At 38.5% G+C, this 19,641-nt stretch overlaps 1 protein-coding gene across 8 annotated transcripts in view; it reads left to right on the forward strand.

Moving 5' to 3' along the window:
• Positions 1 to 1,412: 1,412 nt before the first annotated feature.
• The window catches only part of SLC10A7 (solute carrier family 10 member 7), a 263,082-nt gene continuing 244,853 nt past the window's right edge, over positions 1,413 to 19,641 (forward strand). For 7 of the 8 annotated variants that reach the window (XM_003899245.5, XM_017959103.3, XM_017959104.3 and 4 more), the window contains exons 1-3: positions 1,413 to 1,761; positions 6,235 to 6,317; positions 14,306 to 14,442. In XM_003899245.5, the coding sequence (XP_003899294.1) occupies positions 1,662 to 1,761; positions 6,235 to 6,317; positions 14,306 to 14,442 (320 nt within the window). In that variant the 5' untranslated portion in view covers positions 1,413 to 1,661. The remainder of the gene's footprint in view (positions 1,762 to 6,234; positions 6,318 to 14,305; positions 14,443 to 19,641) is intronic. The other variant, XM_017959106.3, reaches the window with a different exon arrangement.

The raw sequence follows: 19,641 nt of genomic DNA on the forward strand, positions 1-19,641 counted from the left end.
TGCCTGATGTATAATTAGATGACACTTGGTACTGTGTAACCTACAACTGGGAGCACAACTCTTAAAGTGGCTTAGTTTCTGGAAGTCGTGCCATCAAGACAAAGCTGAATTAAATAGAGGAAATGACACGACGAGTGTCTTTCCAGCTTTGAATAAATTCAGAATTAAAGTCTGGCATCACGAAACAATCTCTTCCAAACCTTAAGTTCTATTTTTAACCATTAAAGTGGCAGGTGCCAGGTTATTTGAAAACGTCACACACTTTTTTCTTTCTTTCTTCATCTGGATGAATGATACAGAGGAGTTCATGCTCTTGCAGGGTCTACCGGTAGGAAGTCCATTCATGAAACCATCAATGTCACTGGTTGCTACAAGACATTTCAAGGAAGAAACTGGAAGACAGAACTAGCACTCGTGGCAAGGGAAGGCAGGACTCCCCAACCTCTCAGACTCAATCCCCCACCACCTCGGCTTTGGAATCCCCGACCCTCTTCCCAGAGTTTTCTTGTGGCTTGGGTAGGTCAGCCCTGGGGTCGAGCCAGAGTGGGCACCCGCACGCCCAGGGGCTTGCCAGAGCAGACCCCACTTCGCCCGCGAGTAGCTTGGTTGGTGGGAAGACTTGAGCTCTCACTCTCGCCCGCAAAGGCAAATCTGCCCCGATCCCTGCAGTCCTCCCCAGTCCCGGAGACAGGTGTGGGCCGCGGAGGGAAGGGGATCCGGGCCAAATGCCCACCCGCAGGCGAGCAACCTGGCGAGGTCCGGCCCACCTTCCTTGGGTTGCAGCCAACACCGGCAAGCCGGGGTTCAGCAAACGTGGGCGTCTGCCCGGCGCCGGATTTTCAACCCACCGCCAGGAGTAAGGCTCCCCGCCCACCAGCGAGCCACTTTCCCGCGCGGACACCTCTAACTCCTGCAGCTGAGGCTGGGAACTCGCAGATCCAGTGGCCTCCCCTCCCGCCCGCGCACACGTCAGCGCTGGCGTCGTGGAAGCGCCGTAATGTCTCGAAGAAGCGCGTCTCCAGGCTTGCATCCCGCTGTCGCAGCTTCAACGGAGAAATCCCTTGCCCCAAACACACGTCAGCCCTGCCCGCGGAGTCATGGCACAGCAAAAGAGAGGCTCTCCATGGAGATATGCTCCAGAAACGTGGGTGGCTGTGCCTAAAGGTTTGTTAGAGAAGGACAATCAGTGAAGTCTTGCTGGCTGTGGCGCCTTACGACGCTCTCCCCGACCCCTTGTCATTTAGAAAGTTCCGCAGGTCTCGGCAGCGGTGGGTTTGTTAGCCCCATCCGGCCGCCAGTCTCCCTTGCCCGATTGCCCACGTTTGTCGGCCTGGTCCAAGTTCTTCCTTTCAAAGCATCTGCACCTGCGAGCCCGCGGCCGGAGGCACTGGGGGCGTTTGTGCGCATGTATTCGAAGGCGCGTGGTAGTGATGGCGGCGCTCAGTGAGACTTTCCTGTCACTGGATACTACTACTCCCAACCTTCCTCAAAGCCGCCGGAGCAACCCCCAGGTCTTTAGTTTACAACTGGCAATTTGACTTGCTCTGCTGCATGTCTGGAGGGACCAAGGAAAGTGTGGAGACGCTCCAGGGATTAGGTGATCGGAGCTTGAAAAGAAAAAAAGCCAAACAAATAAACAAAACCCACCCACCCTAACAAATATGAGGCTGCTGGAGAGAATGAGGAAAGACTGGTTCATGGTCGGAATAGTGCTGGCGATCGCCGGAGCTAAACTGGAGCCGTCCATAGGGGTGAATGGGGGTAAGTGCTGCACCTCTGCCGGCTCCACCGCGACTCCCACTTCAGAACTAATTTGTTAGTCTTGGAAAGGTGGGGCAACCCTCATTGCAAACGCTTGCCAATTTCAGAGGCATTGACCAGCCTTTGGCCCTTTTGCTGATTTTCTAATTTACCAATCCCAGAGGGAACTTGTAATTAGGAACGGGGCAAAGGAATTTGAGCGCAAGTAGCTTTTTCCGTAGACAAACAATGACTATCCTCAGTGTTAAGAAGTGAGGTTACAGAGAATGAAACTTACTCCTCTTGCCTTCAAAGTAGCATCCTATCCCAAGAGAATCTAGGTTGCTGAGTTCAGTATCTATCTTGGAGTGGACGTCATTATCGAATCTACTTTCGAGTCCTCCCCGCCCCCACATTAAAAAAAAAAAGTGGAGGAAAAACAAGAAAAAGGGACACCACCGCCCCCAACTCAGATTTTATGGCCCACATGTTGAAGAGTGATGATTTGCTGTAGTTGCTGGCACTCCAGAAACTCCCAAGCCGACTGACACGTTGCACTCTTTCATTACAGGGCACTACTTCCGTGTGCTGCCGGGATTCAGTTGCTATACTAGCAGTCTAACAGATACAGACTGTTAGACTATGTGTAATGTAGTGTGTGCTTTGGCAAGGAAATGTAGATGGACTGAAAGCATACTTAGATCTCTGAATAGTGGGAGTTTTGTACTGGAGGTGATGGGCACTGGTGGGAACATTAGAAATATTAGGTTTTTTTACGCTCCACCCCCCTATACCTTTAGACAATCTTGTCTTACTTTTCATAAACATTAATTGAATTTATTCAATTCGCTGGTCTTTTTGACCTTGTTTGTCAGTTTCCAAGCTTATTGACAGGTTTAATACCTAACTCATGCAACCGGAGCAAATAAGGACCGAGGTGAACAGGCACAATCTTTCATAGTAGGAAGCGCTCAGGAGGATACTTTTTGTTAAAACATGATGGAAGTGAATGAAATGATCTCTCAGGAGAACAGTAGTGGGTGGTCCCTTCTCCCCTTAACCTCCACCCAATTACTCTGTTTAGAAGTAGCTTCCGGGAACATTTTAAAAGCAATTATTTAAACCAAAATTGTGGAGATGAAGGCTTTTTTGTTTGTTTTAAAATTTTGTTCTTTTGTATTCAACTAAGAACAACATGTGTAGAATATGTAACTATGAGAATAAAGCAGTTATTCCTGGTGGTTTCTCCCTCTGATTGATGGTAATAGTTTCTTCTTTAACACCGCTGCTCTGTGAACTTTTGGGAAACTCTTGTGAAGATCAGGTCTGTCAAATGAAGACCCCCCCATCCCCTGAGCTAAATGAATAGTAAGACTTAGAGTACCTTTGCATGATCTGCAATGCACACTTCACTAGGTATCGCTTCTGGTGTTAGATCTCTTATTTGCTCAGTTTTGAGATGAAACTACAGAGGATGTATGATCTTTAACTTTAAATCTGCAGGGGCTAAATTTGGCAAAATATCTTTTACCTTACATTCCCAAATATTCTGTGGGAAGAAAGGTGTTGAATGCTGAATCATTTCCGTGGGGCTTTTCTGCAGTGGCATGTATGAGATAGATTCTGCAAACTTATGTGTTCCATAGACTGCTTATTAACATTTTGGTACATTATTGTATCATAGAAATGCCGTTTCCCATTTTCACTAGTCCTTAGGTCTTTAATGTAGGATAATTCATTCCTTTGTTTAATTACAGTAGAATGTTAAGAGTGAGAGGGTAACATTTAAAGTGTTTTAAGCCAACATGCTTCTTTTACAGTTGAAGATACTGAAGCTTGATGCCAGGTGATTCTCTCTAGGTTAAGGTAGCTAGCTTAGGGAAGAGGAACTACTGGAGACTGGGTATTTAAAATTTCTGGGAAACTTCTACTTCTCAAGCAAGCCAGATTCCTTGACTTTAAAATCTGCTCCTGAATCACCCTGCTTAGCTGCTGAAGAAATATTGCTTGTGTGAGCTGCTGAGACAGATTCACTCACAAGTGTAAAGATAATGTACCTCTTTGTAAAAGTTTTGGAACAGCCTTCACTGCCCCCAAATGTAATGCCTTTTGCACTTGCCTTCTCCCTTTCCCTCCCTTTTCTCAGATCTCAGCAAAATGATTTGTGTAAATGCCAGGCATATTACATAATTTATTACAGCATTTGAGGAAATCTTTGTTTCTTTTATTCATTGTTGTACTACAAATGCCTAAGACATAGTAGGTCTTCTCTCTCTCTATATATAAAATTTTATATATTATATTAAATAATATTATATATTATCATATATATTATGTATATTATTAGGTAATATATATTCTTTCTCAGAGGGGCCTTGAAATATTATGTATATTATATATCATGTATATAACATTATATATCTAATATATATAACATAATATATAAAATATGTTATATACATAATATATTATATGTTATGTTATATATATGAAGACTTTATTATTATATATTATGTTATATAATATTTATATTATATTATATATATGTGTTGTTTTTTCCTGAGCTTGGTCTTCTGTCCATATATCGAGCAAGTAGAGAGTTTCAGGCTATGGAGGAGCGATGATTGTTGTCCTGTTCTTTTGCCTAAGTGAGTGTATTAGTTTCTTAGGGCTGCCACAACTAATTACCATGAACCAGGTGGCTCAATACCACAGAAATTTATTCTCTCACAGTTCTAGAGGCCAGAAGTCTGAGGTCAAGATGTTCTCCAAAGGACATCTGGGAAAGAATCCTTTGCATCTTCTAGCTTGTGGTGGTTGCCAGCCATTCCTTGGATTGTGGCAATATAACTCCACTCTCCAGCTCTGTCACCACATGGCTGTCTTCCCTGTGCATGTGTCTGTGTCCAAATTTCCATCTTTTAAGAATACCGGTTATTGGATTAATGATCCTCCTAATCCAATAAGACCTCATCTTAACTTGATTACATCTGCAAAGACCCTATTTCCAAAAATGTCACATTCACAGGTTCTGGGTGGGCATGAATTTTGGGAGTAGGGGACACTATTCAATCTAGTACAAGAGGACTGAATAGAATGGCATATATGAGATGATCTTAGATTTTTTAAAATGTTGCCATATACTAAGATTTCTCAGCTTTGGCACATTGACATTTTGAACATGATAATTTTTGTTGTTTGAGGGGCTTTTCTATGCCTTCCAAGATGTTTAATAGAATTCTTGATCTCTACCCACTAGACGTTAGTAGCACATCCTATCCCCCAAGTTATGACAACCAAAAAACATTTCTAAACATTGCCAAATGTCCATGGAGGGCAAGATTGCCACTGCTGGAGAACCATTGGTATACAGGTATAAAATGTCATTTTCTCAGGACTGCATTTTTTGAAAGAATGTTGTTCTTTGTTAGCACATTAGGTCTTCAAGCCAGTTGTGGACATGTCACAAATGATACTTATATCAACTCACAAATGATACTTTTAACTATTGTTCTCACAGTGTTAACACATTTGAATGCTGCCATCCTAACTCCAGAGAGGATTTCCTGGAAGGCAGGGATCAAGCCTGGCTGGGTCACCATGTATCTCTAGGGCCTGGCATAATTTAATAATAATTACAGTCATAGCAATATATTATTGAGTACTTTATATGCATTATCTCATTCACATGGCAAGTTCTTAATAAGTATTTGTAGAATGAATACTCTTGGGCAGAACTGAATACGTGTGTGATTACAAGCTTTTGTTTCTGGTATCCTAGAAGAAATGAAATAATATTTGCTAAAGAGAAGGGAACCTCTTCCATTGATACTCTTCTTTGGGTTCGGGGGTATTTTGATTGTTATATAAGCGCTGATACCACGATAGATATAATTAGGACCTGTATTGAGGGATGTTGCTTATGTGCTCTCCTGTGTGCTGCTTTATTCTTCTGGTCTGAAGATACTGTGCTGAGCAAGACAGCCATGGTCCTTGGCCTCTGGAAAATGCTCTCTGGAGTTAGGCTGTATCACACAAATGCTTACCTCTGTTGGGACAGTAGGACACTAGGGGTGACACTGATATCTAAACTACCATTTGTTGTCCTTCAGTAGATTATTATTATTATTATTATTATTATTATTATTATTTTGAGACAGAGTCTTGCTTTGTTGCCCAGGCTGTAGTGCAATGGTGTGATCTCGTCTCACTGCAACCTCTGCCTCCTGGGCTCAGGTAATCCTCCCACTCAGCCTCCCAAGGAGCTGGGATTACAGGCATGCATCACCATGTCAGGCTAATTTTTGTATTTTTAGCAGAGACTGGGTTTTGCCATGTTGGCCAGGCTGGTCTTGAACTCCTGGCCTCAAGTGATCTACTTGCCTCGGCCTCCTAAAGTGTTGGGATTACAGGCGTGAACAAATAGATTCTTCTTTTGTGCCAAGTTATCTATTGAAATTCTTTTCTAACAATAACTCATTTTTCTCTTTTTAGGACCACTGAAGCCAGAAATAACTGTATCCTACATTGCTGTTGCAACAATATTCTTTAACAGTGGACTGTCATTGAAAACAGAGGTACTGTCATTTATGGGATACATGAAAAGCAGGGAGAAAAATTTAATTTGTACTTACCTTAAATTTCAGAGTCCTTTGGTAAAGCTATTTATAGCTATAATCTGAAGGATTCACTGTAGCAGAAGATAACTTGGTCAGCAAAGGACTTGTGTTTCATTCCTGCATACATGCATTATAAAAGCTGTACAGTTGAGCAGCATGGGTCCTGAGGATGTGGTTATAATGAGTGTGTTTTTAATATGACAGCTGAACTGAAGCATCTACTTTAGTTCTACGTCAGCTTATGGTGGTAACTACAGTGGTACCTACTATGCCTGGGCACATTTGAGCTGTTGATGTTCAGTTTGGTTTCCATAACTTTTGTGGATCATCTTTGGTTCCCAGGACTCATGCTATTCAAATAATGCTTAAGTTGTCATAACTTAATTTTTATTTAGAAAAGCTTATTGTTCCTTAGCATATCTATTAAATATTAATAGATGTCTTAAGAGAAATATTGGTGTTTTTCATTTGACACGTATGTGTGTTTGTATATATATACACACACAGAGATCCACACACACACAGCATACCCATATATATGTAATGTTATTTACTGATTCAGGTTTCACCGAACATGAGATTCTCTTGGAAGTAAAGAAATCCAGACATTTTTACATTTACTTGTGAGAGAGGAAGAGTAGAATTTATGATTCTCTTTTGATTTACAATGGAAGAAAATGAGAGAGGAGAAAATACCCATTTGCTCTTGAAGAAATTACATAAAACTATCATTCTAACATCCTGTTCTTATGTAGATGGGAATATCTCACTATAAGAAGGTTTTTTTTTGTTTTTGGAAATGGCTTTAAAAATTAAAATTCTGGTCCAGCATCATGTCTTACCTTTATTTATTTTAAGTGTGATTTGAATGAAGACTAAATTTAGTTATTTCCTTCTTAGACCACCCTAGTAGCAACATGGAAAAAATATGACTTTACTAAATTTATGTATTCTGTAGCCATCAGGTTGGTATAAATCTTTTCATTGGGTTTTTTTTTTTTTTTTTTTTTTTTTGAGACAGAATCTCACTCTGTTGCCCAGGCTGGAGGGCAGTAGTGCCATCTCGGCTCACTGCAACCTCCACCTCCTGGGTTCAAGTAATTCTCCTGCCTCAGCCTCCCAAATAGCTGGGACTACAGGCACCCACCACCACGCCTGGCTAATTTTTGTATTTTTAATAGAGGTGAGGTTTCACTACATTGGCCAGGCTGGTCTCAACCTCCTGACCTCAAATAATTCACCCACTTCAGCCTCCCAAAGTGTTGCAATTACAGGCGTGAGCCACCATGCCCGGCCTCATTGGGGTATTTTTTCATATACATAGGATCATTGTGTAGTGTCTATAACTGATAAATTATGTCTCAAGAATTGTAAATATTTTCTGTGATTTCTTGCTCTTCTGAAAATAACTGACACGGGATGAGATTTCCCAGTATGTCAAATTCCAATTTTGGTAAACAATATTGATATGAGAGGACCATGATTACTACTTACAGGGCACAGACTTTTGTTCTGTCAACATATGAGTTCTAATATTGGTTCTCAAATGTGGGGCACAGTGATACAGAAAGATATTTGCCACTACCATAATGTTGGACTGGTCTTGTTTGGAGGTCTTCCTGCTGACCTTGGCTAATGCTCTTTATGGAGTAGCTTTCTAACCCAAGTCCTTTACTTGGGACGTTGCTCTGTGTCCCCTGGTGGCTGCTTAATGGCTATAGCTGTTACTTGTGCCATGGGAAATCCAGAAAGCGACTTGATTTCTCTCACTCCTTAGCTTCTTAATGCGATTCTGTGAAGCAGATAACTTTATGGGATGAAGGAGTTGAAGAAGGAAGAATGTCACAGCTGTCAGCATTTTTCTAAGGACTGACTTCTTTTGTAAGCACCTAAGAAACCTTCAGAGTCATCCAGCTAATTTGGATCTAATGAAATGCCGTTATCTCGTGCTTTATCATGGTATCTAAGCAGCAATCAGAGCCATTTCTTCCATGAAAAGCCCTTTTCAAACGAATACAACATTAAGTCATTTTCAAAAGCCATTTAACTTAAGATGTCCTAGATTGTATCATTGTGTAATATTAAACCACTTCTAAACCCTGCTAATTTCATGGGTAACTTGTAACTTAGGAGGTAGCAGTCATATTTGTTTACTAGTTAGTAATCCTAAATTCATTTCAGTGGGGATTACGATTTGTATATTTTATTAGGTCCTAAAATAGTTCGTTTTTGCACATGGGAGACAGTGAATTATTATTGAGTTTATTTGGAAGCATTTGTGTTGGTCCCATTCAAGTTTGATTTATATTGAACATTTCTTGTATGACTCATACATTGATTTAATGACATGTATTCTAAAATTTATTTTACTAATTCGTTAAAATTATAAAGGACGCTGTACTAATGCAATGCTGAGTCTTCAGTTTTATGACTATTAATTTCTAGTTTTTTGAAATTTTGTTGTATTGAAGTGAAATATGGTCACATTTAAAATTCATATTTAGTTCACTTCAAACCTTTAGTTTCGGAGGATTTGTCTCCTAGCCAACTGTGGCAGGGTGAATTTGTTTAAACAAATATCAATTAAGTGCTTATGGCTACAAGGCATGGTGCTGGGGATAGAAACAAATGTGAGCAGGAGACTCAGGCTGAAAAAAGGTCCTGAGTAGGGCAGACGATGCAAGTTTTTCTTTATTTTTCTGTCAAAAATATTATTTTTTATCCTATTAGCAGAAAAGCAAATATAGCAAACTCTAAACTTTAGACTTATGCTGTTTGTTTCAAGCCCAGAGCTATGAGCCTGACTCTCAGCAAATGAATGAAATGGTCAGATAAAGGGTTACAAGAGAAATCAGTGTCTAATGAAAATATTTCTGTGTCCCAATCAGAGCCCTGGTTTTAAGCAATGCTTGATGCTGTCAGTGAGACTCTGGTACAATCAGTACATGATGTGGAGTGTCTTCTTAAGTTTATTTTAATGAATTTTGACCTATATTACATGTGAATAAACAAACTATGATGCAGAGCCAACTTTTTGATTATTCATGATGGCACTTATTTGACTATGTGGCCCAAAATTCTACATGGGTATGTATGAAATAATAACTATTTTAGGATTTACAGGGTTTACTTGCTTGTTCTTTTCTGTTATTATCTTGTTTTATCTTTATGGTTGTATGAAGAAGATATGGAAAAATATATGACTCTGGGATTTTGTGAAAGTCTTGAAAATCTTTCTTAGAAGCACTTCGCTATTGTTAAGAGGCCCCTTATGAGCCAACATGGTTGGTTGTGACTTGTTTTGCTCGGTTCTTTACTGTATCATCATCCCGATGCACTGGCAATTTCTAATTGTCATTTATTAGGTCAGCAGTATTTTCTAAGCACATTTTAGTTTTTATAACTTGTTTCTTTTGTAATAAAAGTGGTATTTACTTATTGTAGAAAGATTAGAAAGATTAAAAATAACTACTATTAACTATTAACATCCATTTTTTAGTCCTTTTTAAAAAATATGTTTTATATGCATAATATTTTAAAAATAAAATTGTATGGGAATGTAAGTATGTTTATACCCATATTGTGGACCCATACACATATACACATGTAATCTTATCCTATTCTTTTCATGTAACATTATCTACTTTTAACATAATTTAATATTATTTAAATTTTCTCTCTCTATTATAACAAAAATGTTTATTTTATTTACTTTTATGAACATATGATTTATTCACATAGTTCAGAATTAAAAGGTATAAAGATATGTGTAAGTCTTTTTTTTTCACTCTTCCACCAACTATCCAGTTTTCTTCTCTGGAGACAGACAATGTTAACAATTTCTGTGTACCTTTCCAGAGATATTCCATGTGAAACATACACATGTGTATTCTACCCCCCTACAGATTGTATTTCATACTGTTTGGCACCTTAACTTATTTTACTTAAAAAATGTATCTTGTACATTGTTTCTTTTTTTTTTTTTTTTTTAAATTTTTTTAATTTATTTATTATTATTATACTTTAAGTTGTAGGGTACATGTGCATAACATGCAGGTTTGTTACATATGTATACTTGTGCCATGTTGGTCTGCTGCACCCATCAACTCGTCATTTACATCAGGTATAACTCCCAGTGCAATCCCTCCCCCCTCCCCCCTCCCCATGATAGGCCCCGGTGTATGATGTTCCCCTTCCTGAGTCCAAGTGATCTCATTGTTCAGTTCCCACCTATGAGTGAGAACATGCGGTGTTTGGTTTTCTGTTCTTGTGATAGTTTGCTAAGAATGATGGTTTCCAGCTGCATCCATGTCCCTACAAAGGACACAAACTCATCCTTTTTTATGGCTGCATAGTATTCCATGGTGTATATGTGCCACATTTTCTTAATCCAATCTGTCACTGATGGACATTTGGGTTGATTCCAAGTCTTTGCTATTGTGAATAGTGCTGCAATAAACATACGTGTGCATGTGTCTTTATAGCAGCATAATTTATAATCCTTTGGGTATATCCCCAGTAATGGGATGGCTGGGTCATATGGTACATCTAGTTCTAGATCCTTGAGGAATCGCCATACTGTTTTCCATAATGGTTGAACTAGTTTACAATCCCACCAACAGTGTAAAAGTGTTCCTATTTCTCCACATCCTCTCCAGCACCTGTTGTTTCCTGACTTTTTAATGATCGCCATTCTAACTGGTGTGAGATGGTATCTCATTGTGGTTTTGATTTGCATTTCTCTGATGGCCAGTGATGATGAGCATTTTTTCATATGTCTGTTTTCATCTAAACACATAAAGAACCCCATTTTTTTTGTACACCAAATAGTATTCTGTTGTATGGTTGTGTCATGATGTATTTTTGTTGTCCTCTATTGATGAACATTTAGTTAATTTACAAGGTTTTGCTATTACAAACATGTTGCAAAGGATAACCTAAAAATATATTATTTCCTATATTTGGAAACATATGTGAAGGATAAATTCCTAGAAGTGGAATTGCTAGGTCAAATGATATATGTAGTTTAAGTTGTAACAGATATTCCAAGTACCTAGAATGGTACCAGGTGCTCAGTAAGTATTACTTAAATGAAGGAATGAATTGCCAGGTTGTGCTCTCTATAGGTTATGCCAATTTATACACCTATTGATAAAGTAGGGGAGAGATTCTGTACACCTGCATTCTCATCAACAGGGTATTTAATAGCTCATAACACCAATTAGATTTTAACTTTTTAAATGATTCTCCTATTTTTGGACATTTGTTTCCAGATTTTGCTCTAATAAATAACATTGTGATGATCAATTTTGTGTATAAATATTTACAATCACTTTTTATATCTTTAGGATAAATTCCTAGTCATAAAATTCTGGGGTCCAAGAATATGAATTATATAGTCCTTGATATGTATTACCACATTAATTTTCAGAAAAGTTATGCCATTTTTATTCCTATCAGAAGTATATGCAGTCTGGGCATGGTGGCTCATGCCTGTAATCCCAGCACTTGGGGAGGCTGAGGCGGGTGGATCACCTGAGGTCAGGAGTTCCAGACAAGCCTGGGTAACATGGCAAAACCCTATCTCTACTCAAAATACAAAAATTAGCCGGGTGTGGTGGTGGGTGCCTGTAATCCCAGCTACTTGGGAGGTGGAGGCAGGAGAATCGCTTGAACTCAGGAGGCAGTGGTTGCAGTGAGCCGAGATCGCACCACTGCACTCCAGTCTGGATGACAAGAGCGAAACTCCGTCTCAAAAAAAGAAAAGAAAAAAAAAAGTATATGCAAAAATGCCTTAGTGTATTCTGGCTAATCATTTCATTATGGTATTTTAAAAAATAAAAATACTAATATTTGTTTAGTGTTTACCAAATGCCTCTGAGTATATTTAAATGAGATTTGGCTTCAAGGCTGTTGAGAATGAATACTCTGAAACTGCTGGTGCTCAAGTTTTCTCTGGAGTGGAGCTCTAAGAATTCTGATTCACTGTAAGGATGGCTTGCTTTCTCTTAGGTCTGATCCCAGGACCTAATGTGACTTCTGGTAGGCTGAGTGTTTTCTAGTGGTCCTAAATTAGATTGCCAGAAATTCTTTAGATGTCATTTAGGGATGTCTTGTGACCTAACAGGAAGGAACTGCTGTGTGGATCTCCACACAGGGAGATAGACAGTGGGAAGTGATGAGACTAATCTCAGAATGTGGTGATGAGCGAATTAGTCTGCATTAACGTACTGTTGATTAAACTGATAAACTTTGGCTAATGTCTCTGAGGCTGAGGATCTCTTGAACATCTTACCTGAACAAAGGGGCCATTGCAGTTCTACACTTACAACCAGTGACTGTCTGGCATAGTTGAATATGCTTTAATGATCACTTGCTTGTTTTAAAGGACTATAGTTTTTCTAGCACTTTCCAATTTTATTTTAGTTTTCCATTTTGTTTTTATTTCAACACAATACAAACTCAAATGCAAATATTGTTAGTTTATATCTATTTGAATCCCAGAGGTTAACTAATTATCCTTTTTTTAGGTGTCAAACTCGTAACGTGTGCCTGGTTTGTTATGTTTAATGTGCATTTTTTTCTCCTCTTGGGGTAGCATTGGGAGAAGCAGGCATGGGTTTGTTAGCATGCGAGAAAATTTAATTCTGATATTCACCATATAGTAACTCTCAACTTAAATTTCTTCATCGGTAAAACATCGGTAAAAACATCAGATAATAGTATTTACTTAATTAGGTTCTTGTGAGGATTAAGTGAGATAACATGTAAAGTGACAAGCTCAGATTATGGCATAAAGCTGGTATTCTGTTAATGTTAACAAAGAATCTAGTGTAGATTGTGGAAGAAAATGCCATTTGGAATTAGAGACTATCATTGAGGGAAATGTTTTTTAAAGTATTAATTTGTAGATTCAGTAACATCTTGCCAAATCAAGGACTTAAAGCCTTGGTGCAACGCATAGAGGTTAATTACTGTATTTGGTTGAAATGTGATAGATGTTATTAAGGTTTTTTTGAAAATATTTATTATTTTATATAGGTAAACATACATGCATGTTGTTCAACAATCCCCAAATCTATGCTAGTATAAAGTATAGTTGGCTTAGTCCTGGTCCAGAATTTTACACATCTGATTTGTTAGGGCTTATTGTGTATTGTAAAGAAATTAGAAAAGAATAGTTAATCGAGACCATCCTGGCTAACACGGTGAAACCCCGTCTCTACTAGAAAAAATACAAAAACTAGCCGGGCGAGGTGGCGGGCGCCTGTAGTCCCAGCTACACGGGAGGCTGAGGCAGGAGAATTGCGTGAACCCGGGAGGCGGAGCTTGCAGTGAGCTGAGATCCGGCCACTGCACCCCAGCCCGGGAGACAGAGCGAGACTCCGTCTCAAAAAAAAAAAAAAAAAAAAAAAGAAATTTTAGGCCGGGCACGGTGGCTCATGCCTGTAATTCCAGCACTTTGGGAGGCCAAGGGGGGCGAATCATGAGGTCAGGAGACTGAGACCATCCTGCCCAACATGGTGAAACCCCGCCCTACTAAAAATACAAAAATTAGGGGGGGGGCCTGGTGGTGGCGGGCACCTGTAGTTCAAACTACTCAGGAGACTGAGGCGGGAGAATTCCTTGAACCCGGGAGGTAGAGGTTGCAGTGAGCCAAGATCTTGCCACTGCAATCTAGCCTGGGCAACGAGCAAAAACTCTGTCTCAAAAAAAAAAAAAAAAAAAAAAAAAAGAAAAGAAATTTTAAACAAAAATACTTTATAGCCTTCGTAAGTAACTTTTTTCTCTTGCATTGTCTCATGTGCATTTACTTATAGATAAAAATTTTAGCTATGAAAAAACTCGAAATTAAAAACTAACTCATGTGATGTTATTTTAGTAGCGATCTCCTTTCAGGAATAGTTTTCTTACCTTTGTTTATTTTGTTTCCTTAATTTTTCCAGGAGCTGACCAGTGCTTTGGTGCATCTAAAACTGCATCTTTTTATTCAGATCTTTACACTTGCATTCTTCCCAGCAGCAATATGGCTTTTTCTTCAGCTTTTATCAATCACACCCATCAACGAATGGCTTTTAAAAGGGTATGTTTAAATCTTTAAAAGTGGGTCCACTTTTAATGGGGCATCTCTAGAGACATTATTGTTTCTATGGCAACTATATACAAAAGGGCTTGTGTGCTATCTTAAAAGGAAGTAAAAACACGTCTTTGTTTTCCTTTAAAACAATAGTATTTCATCAAGGAAGTTCATCAAATAACAGAATCTTAAGATACACCCTCATGCTTCATCCTGAGGTTTTAGGATGAGCACTTTTCTGAGAATTTTAAAGAGTGGTCTTGGAAAAAAAATGAGAAGGACTAGCAGATGTAAGATCTGTATGCCAGTCAATTGGATGTCAATTAATTAGAAAATAGTGGAGTATAAGGTGTGTTTTAGAAATGTATAAGAAAGAAAAAAATACCTATATATGGGACAAATGTTACCTTTTCATTGTTTTATGTTTGATATAATAGTTGAACTTAGATCCTGAAGATTGAATTCTGACCATATCCCTAACATACTATGTGACTTTGAGCAAAGTTTTTAAATAGTTTTTAATGTCAATTTCCCTATCTAGAAAGGAGGATAATCATACTTTTACCGCTTATTTACCAATGATGTTGGGGATATCAATTGAAATTACTTATTCATTGATTCAAGTTATTTATTTAGCTTCTACTTTGTTTCAGGAGTTATTATAAATATTGGAGAAACAACAGTGAAATGCCCATTAGTTTTGCATGTTGGGGAGTCTCAGGGGGTGTGGTATCAATAAACAAGTAAGTAGATGAGCAAGATAGAAATAAATGATGTAAAAAGAACAAAACAGTGAGATAATGTGAAAGTGGTTGGGTGGGCAGGCTGGTGATTAATTTAGATTTCAGAGTTCTGGGGGCAGAATGTTCTAGGGAAAGGAAACAGAATGTACAAAGGCTCTAGGGCAGGATCAAGCCTGTTGTTTTCCAGTCAGTAAAGCAGCCAGGAAGGCCAGAGCCTGGTGATGTAGAGGAAAAATACTATGTCCTAACAGTAGAAAAGGAGGCAGGAGTGCGCTATATAGAGCCTTATAGGCCATGGGACAGTGTTCGGATTTTATTCTGAGTGCTATAGGAAGCTATTGGAGGGATTGGAATGAGGGAGTGATGAGGTCTGATTTATGTTTGCAAATGATTCTTCTGATTGCTATGCGGAAAAGAGATAGTAGAGGGGCCTGAGAGAAATCAACTCAGAGAGTAGTGGTGAGGTAGCAGTTCAACAGAGAGAAATGAATGTGTGCCAGATAGATTTTACAGTAGAGCTTTCATTGGTGATGGGTAAGGAGGATATAGAAGGAGGACAGAGGAACCAAGGTTTTAGGTTGGAACCACTGGGTAATTGGTAGCATCACTTACTTAAGAGGGGAAAACTAGGTTAGGAGGCATGGTGGAAATCAAGAGTGCCATTTTGGCCAGATTTAGTTTGAGAGAATGACCATCAAATTTCACCAAAAAGTGTAAAATGCCACATAAATATGATGACATCATTTTAGAGCAACAATGTATTATGCATATCAATAACCAACAGCTACTGAATATCTACCATATGTAGGCCACTCAAGGAATACAAAGATATTTACTCATTTTTGTTGTCTTCTGGGAACTTCCAACCTAGTTGGTTATATAGGATACACACACACACACACACACACACACACACACACACACCCCTCCTAGTAATCACCAAAATGCGACACCACGTGATTTTTCAGATGAGTGGTGTAATCAGTTAAAGAATAAGCAGTTCAGCAAAGGTTGGGTACTCTTGGATTTCAAAAATGAGGCATTAATGAGATACAAAGATAAAATGTTTCCATAGGGTTGGCTTGCAGAAGGCCTGAATTACTGGGCTGAGGAGTTTGCATTTGAAGCTATAGATGATGGAGAGAGAGCTGTTAAAAATGCTAAACAAGCACATAACAACATGTTTAAAAGTGGCTACGAAGGAAGATTAATTGGACAGCTTGCAACTCAATATGCTAAATAAAACAAACAATTCTGACTTCAAGATGTTGAACTTAAAGGAATATACACTTACCGTAATTCACTTAGAGAAAGCTCTTCCTGGCTTAGTGTTTTTTCCCTTCCCCTCCCTAATTTGAAAGTACATACTTAGTATATTAACTTGAAGGGGTTGCAGAATCATGTTTAAGTTGTTGAAATAAAGATATTCTGAGCACATACTCCTTACCTTGCATAGTAAAGGGACAGAGTAAGGTAGAGGGAACATTGAACAGGTCTTTGTAAGTGTCCAGATTGGCTGAGAAGCATCTGGACAGGGATGATGGTGGCAGTAGTCATGGAGGAAACTGGAAAGTTAGTTGTGACAGATTGATTTTTTTTTTTTTTTTTTTTTTGAGACAGAGTCTCATTCTGTTGCCAGGCTGGAGTGCAGTGGCGTGATCTTGGCTCACTGCAACCTCTGCCTCCTGGATTCCAGTGATTCTCCTGCCTCAGCCTCCTGAGTAGCTGGGATTACAGGTGCCCGCCACCGTGCCCAGTTAATTTTTGTATTTTTAGTAGAGATGGGGTTTCACCCTGTTGGCAAGGATGGTTTCAATCTCTTCATCTCGTGATCTGCCTGCCTCGGCCTCCTAAAGTGCTGGGATTAAAGGTGTGAGCCACTGCGCCCAGCCACAGATTGATTTTTGAGGAGCAAGTGGAGTCACATATAACTTCAAAGTTTCAAACTGGATCATTAGGGAAAAAACTGGTCCCATTGACCAAAAATATATGTAGATTCAGAGGGGAAGTTTATTTTTTAGAAAATATATGAATTCATTCTGGAGATCTGTTGTACAGCATGGTGACTGTAGTTAATAACGTATACTAGAAAATTGCCAAGAGAGTAGATGTATATGTTAATTAGTTTGATTGTGGTAATAATTTTGCAGTGTATACCTATGTCAAAACATCATGTTGTATGCCATAAATTTTTATAATATTTGCTTGTCAATTATACCTCAATAAATTTGGGAAACAAATATATAAATACAACATTAGACGTGCTTAGTTTAAAGTGGCAGTCATAGGCAGCTACAAATTTGGGAATTGTAGTTAGGGCTAAAAAAAAAAACAAAAAAACCCCACCAGAATGACTGGTTTAAAAGACAGAAACTAAATTTGAATGAACTACAACAGTAACCATGAAAATATTAGAGTGCCCTGAGAAGGAGGTAAGCAGAATGAATATGAGGAAAAAGATACCAGATTTGGTGATTTGGAGATTACTGGTTACTTTAAGGTTATTATTACTATTAGAGGGGGAAGAAATCTCCTTTCAGAGAAGTAAAGAGAGAATGGTCTGTGGGGCCATGGAGGCAGGCAGTCTTTAAAGGTCAAAAGTGAGTCACAATGAGAAAAGTGGGATTGTATCTTGAGGAGGCAGCACCACTCATTTCACTCATTTTGCTATTAGTTATCTACATTTGTGCATTGACTCTTCTGCCTCCTTGAACGCAGGAATAATGTTTTTATTTCTTTTTAAAAATTCTTTCTTGTAGGATTTTACCCATAGAAGATATATGTATTCAGTGTATAGTTGGCAAATTTTGTCTTTTATTTATTTATTTTTGAGATGGCATCTTGCTCTGCTGCCCAGCTGGAGTGCAGTGGCGCGATCTTGGCTCACTGCAACCTCCGCTTCCTGGGTTCAAGCAAAATTTTTGTCTTTTTAAAGCTATGAGAATTCTGCTTTTTTGCATACAGAAGGGAAGGGGCTGGAAGAGGAGGGATGAAAAAGTTAGAAAGATTGAAAATGCATGAGAGGATCTGTCCCAGTATTGGGGGTAGGGGAGACAGAAGGCAGAGAGGCTGAGGTGGGAGGCCTAGATAAGTCTGTGACCCATAAAAGTTTTACCCCAGATAGGTGGCTTTGTGAGTTTGGAAAGTTACTTAACTTCTTTCTTCACTTCAGTTTTCTGTAAAATGGGAATAATAATAACAACTTATCTTAAATATAACTTTTGAGGAATAAATGAGATAGTATGTAAAGTGTTTAGAATAGTGTCTACTACAAATGGTAAATGCTCAGTATTAGTGACGATGATAGCAGACTCTAAGGAAGACTCAGAAATTGGGAATTCATAATAGGGCAGACCACTCTAGTAGCTCTTGGTAAAACAGATCTGGAAAGAAGACCATATTGAATGGAACTGAGTTGGAAATTCCAGTTTTCTTATGCTTCAATCAAAATGAGTTTAAACATTATTTTTCAGATTTCGGACCTAATGTAAATCTATTGCATAAATTTTAGATAATATATTCTTCCAAAAATGAATAAAAATATAGTTGACCCTTGAACACTGTGAAGCTTAGAGGTGCCAACCCCCATGCAGTTGAAAATCCTCATATAACTTTTGACTCCCCAAAAACTTAACTACTGGTAGCCTAACCATTGACTGGAAACCTTACCTATAATATAAAGAGTCAATTAACATATACTTTATATATTACACGTATTACATATTCTTACAATTAAGCTACAGAAAAGAAACATATTAAGAAAATTATAAGGAAGAAAAAATATATTTACTATTCATTAAGTAGAAATGGATCATTATATAGGCCTTCATTTTTGTCATCTTCACATTGAGTAGGCTGAAGAAGAGGAAGAAGTCTTGCTGTCTCAGGCGTAGCAGAGGCAGAAGAAATTCTTGTATAAGTGGGGTCCTCACAGTTCAAATCCATGTTGTTAAATGGTCAACTGTAACCTTTAATCATACCCATTCAAAATCTAAGTCAGATACTCTGTGTCCTCTATGCCCTGTATGAACTTTCCACTTAGGCCAGATACCTGTTCTCCCCAGAAGATATATTCTATGTGGATTTTGAGTAATTAAAAAAATTTATAGTACTTAAGTTTATTACTCATAGTTTCATTTGCTTGTTATGCAGTTTATTTTCTGTCCTAAACTAAGAAAATAGACCTGTCATGATCTTGGGTGTGTGCACTTAATTTAATAAAAACCAAATTGAGAATAGATACTAGAATTTACTACAGAGTCTGAATGCAAAAGTGTATGATCGTGTCATGCCTGTTTCTGTAATGTTATTACAACATTAAAATGTCTTTTATGAGATGAAGGTTTGAAAACTACTCTTCTATAGAAAGAAATCCAAAGATACAAGCTTGTGTCTTGTCAAGTATTTTGAACTTTGGAAGTGATTTTGAAGATTTAGAGACTTCCTACAAACAAAATGTAGG

This window comes from Papio anubis, chromosome 3 (genome assembly GCF_008728515.1).
Source record: "Papio anubis isolate 15944 chromosome 3, Panubis1.0, whole genome shotgun sequence".
Lineage (NCBI taxonomy): Eukaryota > Metazoa > Chordata > Mammalia > Primates > Cercopithecidae > Papio > Papio anubis.